Here is an 11,306-nt window from a genome sequence, read left to right as displayed (position 1 = left end):
TCAGCTTTTGGATGGATCACAGGGCTCCTAATGGAGGAGCTAAAGAAAGTACCCAAGGAGCTAAAGGGATCTGCAACACTTTAGGGTGGAAAAACAACATGAAATACCCAGTACCCCCCAGAGCTCGTGTCTCTAGCTGCATATGTATCAGAAGATGGCCTAGTGGGCCATCATTGGCAAGAGAGCTCCATTGGTCGTGCAAAAGTTATATGCCTCAGTACAGGGGAACGCCAGGGCCAAGAAGTGGGAGTGGGTGGGTAGGGGAGTTGGGGGAAGGGTATGGGGGACTTTTGGGATAGCATTGGCAATGTAAATGAGGAAAATACCTAAAAGAAAAATTCAAGTGGGTCAGCACACTTGGAATGTGAGTAAGATATATGGTTAATTACTTGAAAAAACAATCTGGAAGATATTTATAGATGAATAAATTCATTATATGGCTAAAAAAAAGAAAAAAAAGAAAAAAATGTTCGACATCCTTAATCATGAGAGAAATACAAATCAAACCAACCCTGATATTCCACCTCCCACCAGTCAGAATGGCTAGGATCAAAAATTCAGGTGACAGCAGATGTTGGTGAGGATGTGGAGAAAGAAGAACACTCCTCCATTACTGGTGGATTGCAAGCTTGTACAACAACTCTGGAAATCAGTCTGGTGGATCCTCAGAAAACTGGACATAGTACTACTGGTAGATCCAGCAATATGTCTCCTGGACATATACCCAGAAGATGTTCCAACTGGTTATAAGAACACATGTTACACTATGTTCATAGTAGTCTGATTTATAATATCCAGAAGCTGGAAAGAACCCAGATGACCCTCAACAGAAGACTGGATACAGAAAATGTGGTACATTTGCACAATGGAGTACTACTCAGCTATTAAAAACAATGAATTTATGAAATACTTGGGCAAATGGATGGATCTGGAGGATATCATCCTGAGTGAGGTACCCAAGCACAAAAGAATTCACCTGATATGCACACACTGATAAGTGAATATTAGCCCAGAAACCTAGAATACCCAAGATACAACTTCCAAAACACAAGAAAATCAAGAAGGGAGACCAATGTGTGGATACTTCATGCTTCCCTAGAATAAGAAATATAATATCCATGGAAGGAGTTGCAGAGACAAAGTTTGGAGCTAAGACGAAAGAATGGACCATCAAGATATTGCCACACCCATAGTTTCATCTCATAATCAGCCACCAAACGCAGACACTAGTGCATATGCCAGCAAGATTCTGATGAAGGGACCCTGATATAGCTGTCTCCTGTGAGTATTTGCCAGTGCCTTGCAAATACAGAAGTGGATGCTCATAGTCACCTATAGGATGGAATACAAGGCCCCCAATGGAGGAGCTAGAGAAAGTACCCAAGAGCTGAAGGGGTCTGCAACCCTCAAGGTGGAACAACCATATGTACTACTCAGTACCCCCATAGCTCCTGTGTCTAGCTACATATGTAGCAGAAGATGACCTAGTTGACCATCATTGGGAAGAGAGTCCCCTTGGTCTAGCAAACTTTATATGCCCCAGTACAGGGGAGCACCAGGGCCAAGAAGTAGGTGTGAGTAGGTAGGGGAGCAGGGCAGGGTGAGGATATAGGTGACTTTTGGGATAGCATTTGAAATGGAAATGAAAAAAAATATATAATATAAAAATTTTAAAAAGATGAAAACAAAAAAAAGAAATCAAAAAATGAAAATAATCTCTTTTCAAAACAGCATGCAGTTCTAAACAGAGAATTCTTAATAGATGAAATTTAAATACCTTAAAAATACTTAAAGAAATATTAAACATCCTTAATGATCTGGGAAGTAAAAATTAATTTGAGGTTTGGTTTATACCTGTCAAAATGACTAAAATCAATAACACAAATAACAACTCATGGTGGTTAGTGATGTGCAGCATATGAAACAGTAATCCATTGCTAGCTGGTGTATTAATTCATGTATATACACTATGGAAATAAGTGCAGCAGTTCCTTAGAAAGTTGTGAATTTATCTACCTGGTGATCCAGCTATACAACCCTTATAGTGCACATTTATCTAAAGGAAGCTTTCTCCTATGACAAGAACATTTTTTCAACCATGCTCAATGTTTCTTTATTCATAATAGCCAGAAATGGAAAACAACCAAGATGTCTATGTACAGAAGAATGGATAACAAAGTTGGTATATTTACAAAATGTAGTGTTACTCAGCTGTTTAGAAAATGTCATGAAAATTTTAGGAACTACATGGAATTTGACAGAACTAGGAAAAATTCATCCCTAGTGAGATAACCCATATCTAGAAATATAAATATGACATTTCTTTGCTTATGTTTGGATATTTTCTGTTGAATAAGAAAATGAAGCTCTATCCATAGACCCATAGAAGTTAGTGATAGAGAAAGGGACCAGGGGAGACACATGGCTCTCCCTGGGATGGGAGTGGGTGAGTTGGAGAGCAGGGGGAGGAAATAGGGGATATTCAGAGGGGAAACTAGGAAAGGGGATGACATTTGAAATGTAAATAAATAAAAAATCTAATAAAAAAGAATAAATGCTATGAGTGAACTAGGGAGGAGGAAGAGAGATGCAGTTGAGGGAGGGTATGAAGGGAGAGACAGCCAGCATTTGAGGGGTAGTATGGAAGCCTAGTAGAGTGGAAACATCCTAACGTATATGAAGGTGATCCTAAAGCTGTCTCTAAAAATGGGCAAGATAGAGTCCCAACTGGCTATTATTTGTCATAAAAATGAAGTTTCCAGTATCAGGACTGGGTTACATCCAATTGAGTTGTTGGCAAAAATCTTCCCCAAAACTCCAAACAGCCCAGGCTGTTGATAATATTTTTGTTAAAAAACTGACAGCAAGGCCACAATTGCTGAATGTAAAACCAACAGAACATATTAAAAATAAAGAAGTTGAGCTGGTGCCTACTTAGAACCCCTACATTCTAGTATTTTTGTTGTGAGAAGGTACTCTGCAGACTATCAAAAGAGAAATGTAAATACCAAACCAACTACAAAATATTTGATCTACAATGCTCTGCTGCCTGCAAAATAATGGCACAAAGCGTTTTGGGAGCAATCAATCTATGTCTGACTTGAGATGAAAAATGTCTTATAGTTTCTATTGCTCTGAAGAGAAACCATGACCATTGAAACTCCTAACAAAGAAAACATTAAATTGGGGTTTTCATATAGTTTAGAGTCTTAGTCCATTATTGTTGTAGAGGGAAGCACAGTGACATACAGGTAGACATTGTTCTAGAAAGGTACAGAGATTTATCACTGTGCTGTGAGTTCTACATCCAGATCAACGTGAAGCAAGATGAGAGAGGCATTGAGCCTGAAACATTTGAAGCCTTAAAGCCCATACCCAGTGAAACAATTCCTCTGAGAAGGCCATACTTACTCCAACAAAGCTCATCCTAATAGTGCTACTCCTTATGAGAGCCTATGAGGGACATTTTTATTCAAGCCACCACATTCCACTCCACAGTTCCCATAGGAGTAGAGCTATATCAGAATGTAAAACTGAATTCAGAACAACTTCTAAAGTCCCCATCTATAATCTATCATAGTCTCAACTCAGTTTAAAATTCCAAAGTTCAAAGACTCTTCTGAGACTTATGTCAGCCTCTTAATTCTAAATCCCAGAAAAATCAAAATAAAAATGCAGATCACATACTTCCAACTTATAATAGATTAGGATATACATTACCATTCCAAAAGGGAGGAAAGGAAGCATTGTGGGAAAATACTATAGCAGAGAACTAAAACCAGCTGAGCAAACTCCAGACTCTGCATCTCCATGTCTGATGTCAAAGTACTCTTCATATCTTCAATCCCTTTTAGCTTCACTGACTGAAGCAGACTTATTTCTCTTGCACTGGTGCCACTTCCTGATAGCAGCTTTCCTTGGTAGGTATCCTACAAATCTGCTTTCTCCAACACGTTGATGTCTCCAAGGCAACTCGGGCTTCACCCTCACCACTTCAAACAATGGTTTCTCTTGGCCTCTATAAAGGGATGTCTTTTGCATATGCCTAGCCTCAGTGGCTTTTCTTGGTCCTGGAAGGTGATTCTATAACCTCTTTCTTTCATCCTGACCTTGAAACCTAGAACCACATGTCTGAAGCTCCCAAGTTTTCTGCTTGCTGGGGAAGAAACATGACCCCTTCCTTCAATTATATTTTCCCACTACTTCTGATTTCTATGATTTCATTTGCTGTCTAACTTTAGATATCCTGCAAGTCACACTGTAGACCAGGCTGGCCATGAACACAAAGATCTACTTGTCTCTGCCTTCTGAGTGTTGACATTAAAGGTGTGTAACAACCACATCAGGCCTTAACATTTTAAAATAATATTTTACTTTAAAAAAAATCTTCTTCACAGTTAGAAGCTTAGCTGGTTAGAGTCTTCATACACTTAGCATAACTCATTACTTTAATCTGTTTTTACTTCCTGGTGCCCCCTTTTTTTCTCAAACTTTACATTTTATATTTTTTCCTTGACCAGTTTGTTCCTTTTCATTATATATCTGCATAATTGTAGCCATTAATAGCAATGCTAGGCTGTCTGGAAATCTCTCCTGTTAAAGCTGTCAATTCATAATTCTTTAATTTAGCCTCAAACAATTTTTTTGGAAAAGTACAGAAAGAAGCCACATTCTTTGCCAAGATATTAGAATAATCATTTCTGTTTCATATACTAATATTCTTCTCTGGTGAAACAGCTTGAGCTAGGCCCTCAAAGTTCAAATAACTCTCAGCACCACTGTCTTTCATAATCCTACTAGCATGGCCAATTAAGCCATGCTTAAAGCATTCAACTGCTTTCCTACCCAAAGTCCCCCAAATGTTTCCAATTCCTTCAAACAGAAGCATACTCAGACCTATTACAGCAATACTCTAGTTCCTGGTACCTACTTCTGTTTTAGTGTTTTACTCCTGTGAAGAGGCATTATGCACACTGCATATCATATAATGTAAAGCATTTAATTGAGGGTGGCTTTCAGTTCAAGAGCTTAGTCTATTATCATGGTGGGAATCTTGGCAGCAGGCAGGGAGGCATGGTGCTGGAAAGTTATATATCTAGATCAGCAGGCAGGAGGAAGAGAGAGCCACATGTCCTAGCTTAAACATTTGAAACCTAAAAGCTCAGCCCCAATGACACACTTCCTTCAACAAGGCCATAACTATTCCAAAAGTGCCATACTTCCTAAAGAGTGTTACTCCCTGTGAGTCTAAGGGGGTCATATTGATTCAAACCACCATAAGACCTGCTACTGATTGGATGACCAAAATCTAGAGACCAGATAGTAAGACACCTAAGGTAAAACTAAATACTATTATTGATTCTTTAAAAACAATGATCTTTAAAAAAATATCTCCTAACTATATTTTATTTATTTATTGATTGATTGACTGATTGATTGATTGATTGATTGTTTTTCAAGGCAGGGTTTCTCTGTAAAGCCCTGGCTGTCCTAGAACTCACTCTAGACCAGGCTGGCCTCAAACTCAGAAATCCTGCCTCTGCATCCCAAGTGCTGGGATTAACATCATGTACCACCACTGTCTATCTGTATTTTTTTTTTTTTTTTGGTTCTCCTATACTCATAGATCAATGCTTCATTCAGCCATTATGAAAGAAGTTTCTTCCTGCAGCAGATGGGAGCAAATTCAGACTCACAAGCAGATATTACTAAAAGAAATGAAGACCTTAGAACATACAGGTCTGAATTGGATGTCTCCATTAAGTTCCCACCCATGGATATCATAGAACTCCACAGAAGAGGAAGAAGAAGAGAGAAGAAAAGGCAGAAGGGATGGAGACTTCCAGGAGAACAAAGATCCAAAAAATTAACTGACTAAAGCTCATATGAACTCTTAGAGACTGAAGCAGAAAGCCCAAGGTCAAAAACATGGTGTTCAGAAGGTTCTCTGTATATATATTATACCTTTCAGTTAAGTATCTCTATAGGACTCCTGAGTGTATGTACTAGTGGGTCTCAAATTCTTGTGCCTACTCTTGGTTCTCTTTTTCTTCTGTTGGTTTGCCTTATTCAAATTCAATATGATGGGTTTTGCTTTATCTTATTTTATATTGTTTTATGTTTTAATGTTTTCTTCAGAAACCACTGTTTTCTGAGAGACAGAAAAGAAGTAGACCAGGAATGGAAGGGAGGTGGCAGAAACTGGGGAATAGCAAGAGAGGTAACTGTAATCAGAACATATTGTATAAGACAAGAGTCTACTTTCAATAAAACATGGAAAAGAAAACAAACAAACTGAAACAAAAATAAAAAGGTCATCCCCTTTGCTCACCTTGAACACTAAAAGGGATCAGATTACAACATTCTTCCTGTTTCTCAAGCCCAACTTTTCTTGAGCATGTATAATAAATACATCTTCTTAAGGATAAGTTTCTATACATACAACATAGTGCTAAAGTAGTTATTTGAGTAAATTAAAATATGGCTGACAGTAGACATCATAGAGAATTATGACACTGAAAGTCTCCTTGTGTATCCCAAGGTGATAAAGTGATGACAACACCCCCCAGAGAGCTCTGGCTTGGATCAGTTACGTCATCAGTGGGAGCCCCTGTGAGTGGGCTGCAACCAATGAAGGGTTCCTAGGATATATAGTCCAGTACAAAGGGAGCCGTTGGGCATTGGACTTGGACTTGAGGCCCACATCCCAGCAGTAGGTCAGCAGAGAGCAATCAGGTCAGCAGAAAGCAGCCAAGTGGAGCCATGTCATCCTGTGACATCACACTGTGAGGCCACCATGCCAAGGAGCACAGAGAACAGTCTTTGCAGGGATTCAGGTTGTAGCCACCTTTGTTCCCTGACCTCCAGAGCAGAGCTGATCTTTACAGTGAGCCTGGTGGAACAGCATCTGAGGGAGCTTAGCCGTGCCTGGAGTCTCAGTAATAAGGTGCCAATCTTCCTGGCAGCAATCCTGGAGTCCCTCACCTGCAGGCTGCTGGAGATTTCGGGCAATGAGGCCCAACACATACGTACTCAGAGGTGCATTACTCCTGAACTGCTGGACTTGGCGGTCTACAGCAATATGGAGCTAAGTGATATGTTCCAATTCATCACCATCTCCCAGGTGGCCCCTGCTCATCACTAGCTACTAGCTTCTGCTGCTTCTTGGCTCCACTTGATGTTGGCTACTGGTTTGCTGTAGATAGCTTTTATCATGTTTAGGTATGGGCCTTGAATTCCTAATCTTTCCAAGACTTATCATGAAGGGTTGTTGGTTTTTGTCAAATGCTTTCTCAGCATATAATGACATGATCATGTGATTTTTGTCTTTGAGGTTTTTTTTATATAGTGGATTACATTGATAGATTTCCATATATTAAACCATCCTTGTATTCCTGGGATGAAGCCTACTTGGTCATGATAGATGATCATTTTGATGTGTTCTTGGATTCAGTATGCAAGAATTTTATTGAGTATTTTTGCAATGATATTCATAAGGGAAATTGTTCTGAAGTTCTCTTTCTTTGGTGGATCTTTGTGTGATTTAGGTATCAGAGTAATTGTTGCTTCATAGAATGAATTGGGTATTATAGTACCTTCTGTTTCTATTTTGTGGAATAGTTTGAGAAGAGTTGGAATTAGGTCGTTTTTGAAGGTCTGATAGAACTCTGCACTAAACCCATCTGGTCCTGAGCTTTTTTTTTTTTCCCTTGGGAGACTATTAATGAATGCTTCTATTTCTTTAGGTGATATGAGACTGTTTAGGTCATTGATCTGATCTTTATTTAATTTTATTACCTGGTATCTGTCTAGGAAGTTGCCCATTTCATTCAGGTTTTCCAGTTTTGTTGAGTATAGCCTTTTGTAGTAGGATCTAATGATGTTTTGGATTTCCTCAGTTTCTGTTGTTATGTCTCCTTTTTTATTTTTTATTTTGTTAATTAGAATACTGTTCCTGTGACCTCTAGTTAGTCTGGCTAAGGGTGTATCTATCTTGTTGATTTTCTCAAAGAACCAGCTCCTGGTTTGGTTGATTCTTCGAATAGTTCTTTTTGTTTCCACTTGGTTGATTTCAACCCTGAGTTTGATTATTTCCTTCTGTCTACTCATCTTGGGTGATTTTGCTTCCTTTAGTTCTAGAGCTTCCAAGTGTGCTGCCAGCCTGCTAGTGTACACTCTGTCTAGTTTATTTTTGGAGGAACTCAGGGTATGAGTTTTCCTCTTAGGACTGCCTTCATTGTATCCCATAAGTTTGGGTATGTTGTGGCTTCATTTTCATTAAACTCTAAAAAGTCTTTAATTTCTTTCTTTATTTCATCCTTGACCAAGGAATCATTGAGTAAAATGTTCTTCAGTTTCCATGTGAATGTTGGTTTTCTATTATTTATGTTGTTATTTAAGATCAACCTTAGTTCATGGTGATCTGATAGGATGCGTTGGATAATTTCAATATTTTTGCGACCAATTATATGGTCATATAATTGCGACCAATTATATGGTTTTGTGACCAATTATATGGTCAATTTTAGACGAGGTACCATGTGGCACTGAGAAGAAGGTATATCCTTTTTTTTTAGATAAAATGTTCTGTAGATATCTGCTAAATCCATTTGTCCATTTGTTCATAACTTCGGTTAGTGTCCATGTGTTTCTGTTTAGTTTCTGTTTCTAGGATCTGTCCATGGGTGAGAGTGGGGTGTTGAAGTCTCCCACTATCATTGTGTGAGGTGCAATGTGTGCTTATAGCTTACTAAAGTTTCTTTAATTAATGTGGCTGCCCATGTATTTGGAGCATAGAAATTCACAATTGAGAGTTCATCTTGGTAGATTTTACCTTTGATGGGTATGAAGTGCCCCTGCTTGTCTTTTTTGATAACTTTGGGTTGGAAGTCTATTGTATTCGATATTAGAATGTCTACTCCAGCTTGTTTCTTTGGATCATTTGCCTGGAAAATAGTCCTTTTCCCTGAGGTAGGTTTCCTATAAGCAACAAAATGCTGAGTCTTGTTTGTGTACCCAGTCTATTAGTCTATATCTTTTTTTTTTTTTTTTAGAATTGAGTCCATTGATGTTAAGAGAAATTAAAGGAAAGTAATAGTTGCTTCCCGTTATTTTTTCATTGTTAAAGTTGGGATTCTGTTCTTGCGACTGTCTTCTTTTAGGTTTGTTGAAGGATTACTTTCTTGCTTTTTCTAGAGTATAGTTTCCGTCCTTGTATTGGTGTTTTCCCTTTGAAGGGATGGATTCGTGGAAAAATATTGTGTGAATTTGGTTTTATCATGGAATACTTTGTTTTCTCCATCTATGGTAATTGAGAGTTTTGCTGGGTATATAGCCTGGGCTGGCATTTGTGTTCCCTTAGGGTCTGCATAACATCTGTCCAGGATCTTCTGGCCTTCATAGTCTCTGGTGGGAAGTCTGGTGTAATTCTAATAGGCCTGCCTTTATATGTTACTTGACCTTTTTCCCTTACTGCTTTTAATATTCTATCTTTATTTAGTGCATTTGTTGTTCTGATTATTATGTGTCAGGAGGAATTTATTTTTCTGGTCCAGTCTATTTGGAGTTCTGTAAGCTTCTTGTATATTCATGGGCATCTCTTTCTTTAGTTTTGGGAAGTTTTCTTCTATAATTTTGTTGAATATATTTGCTGGCCCTTTAAGTTGAGAATCTTCATTCTCATCTACTCCTATTATCCGTAGGTTTTGTCTTCTCATTGTGTCCTGGATTTCCTGGATTTTTTTAGTTAGGATCTTTGTGCATTTTGAATTTTTTTTTTTGATTGTTGTACCCATGTTGTCTATGGAATCTTTTGTACCTGAGATTCTCTCTTCCTTCTTTTGTATTCTGCTGCGGATGCTTGCATCTCTGGTTCCAGATTTCTTTCCTAGGATTTGTATCTCCAGTGTTGTCTCTTTTTAATTTTCTTTATTGTTTCTACTTCCCTTTTTTGGTCTTTGATGGTTTTGTTCAATTCCATCACTTATTTGGTTGTGTTTTCCTATATTTCCTTAAGGACTTTACCTCTTTAGCAGTGTTCTCCTGTATTTCTTTAAGTGAGTTATTAAAGCCCTTCTTGATGTCCTCTACCAGCATCATGAGATATGATTTTAAATCTGAGTCTTGCTTTTCGGGTGTGTCAGGACTGGCTGAGGTGGGAGTACTGAGTTCTGATGATGGTGAGTGGTCTTGGTTTCTGTTAGTAAGATTCTTATGTTTGCCTTTTGTCATCTGTTAATCTTTGGAGTTAGTTGTTATAGTTGTGTCTGGTTGGAGCTTGTTTCTCCTGTGATTCTGTTAACCTCTGTCAGCAGACCTGGGAGTCTAGATCTCTCCTGAGTCTTAGTGGTCAGGTTACTCTCTGTAGGCAAGCTCTCCTCTGGCAGGGAAGGTGCACAGAGGTCTGACGTTCAGACCTGCCTCCTGGCTGAAGATGAAGGCTCAAAACAAGGCCTGGCCCAGAAAATGTGTTGCCTCTGCAGTCAGCATACTCACCTGCACAGACTTGTCTTGGTATATGGAACCCAAGATGGTTCTCTCACCTGCTCTGGTGGTCAGAGCCCTCCTGGGCAGACACCTCTCCTCTGGTGGGGAAGGTGCCAGGATGTCTGGAACCTGAAACAGGGTCTGTTCCAGAAGGTCTGTTGCTTCTGTCTGTCCCAGAAGCTGTGTCCCTTCTGGAGTCTGTACTCTCACCTGTCCGGACTAGTCTCTAAGGGATCTGGGACCCAAGGTGGTTCCCTTACCTGCTCTGGCTGAGCCCTCCTGGGCGGACGGATACCTCTCCTCTGGCAGGGAAGGTGCCCGAATGTTTGGAGCCCTAAACAGGGTCTTATCCCAGAAACTGTGTAACTTCTGCAGTACACTTGCTCACCCTTTGCAATCTGTGAACTGACCTGTGCAGACTGGTCTCTGAGGGACCCGGGACCCAAGATCAACAAACTTCTAATAATCTCATTTACTATATTTGATAATATTGGACTAGGTCATCTTGAAAATAAAGATGTTTTGTTTTGGTACTATTTTTTCTGGGTTATTTTTATAATAACAATAAATTCTAGGATGATAAAGAAATGTATATGATTGAAACATTTTTCCCTTTCGACTTTCTTATTCATCCACTTAAAAACATGTCTGTGGTTGTTTAATTTGGGCCTTGCTCTTTCCATTTCTTCTATGATATTCTGTGCTAGAACTATTTTAAAGTGAAGGCAATATGCAAGAATAGAGACCTAATGTTTTCTTCAACAAAACCTAAAGTATATTTAGGGAATTGAGTGTGGAAGAGCATATCTCCAATCCCAGCA

The 11,306-nt window shown here is 39.0% G+C and overlaps 1 protein-coding gene across 1 annotated transcript; it reads left to right on the top strand.

Annotated features, from left to right (window-relative positions):
- The first annotated feature begins 6,796 nt into the window (after positions 1–6,796).
- On the top strand, positions 6,797–7,144 carry LOC110286184 (histone H2A-Bbd type 2/3-like). Its single transcript, XM_021152645.1, has one exon. It carries the CDS (start codon positions 6,797–6,799, stop codon positions 7,142–7,144), a length of 348 nt encoding a protein of 115 aa, XP_021008304.1.
- The last annotated feature ends 4,162 nt before the right edge of the window (positions 7,145–11,306 follow it).

Source organism: Mus caroli, unplaced genomic scaffold (assembly GCF_978045245.1).
Source record: "Mus caroli unplaced genomic scaffold, Mus_caroli_1 scaffold_5, whole genome shotgun sequence".
Lineage (NCBI taxonomy): Eukaryota > Metazoa > Chordata > Mammalia > Rodentia > Muridae > Mus > Mus caroli.
The sequence above is the reverse complement of the archived record's forward strand: the minus strand, read 5'-3'. Positions and strand labels throughout refer to the sequence as shown.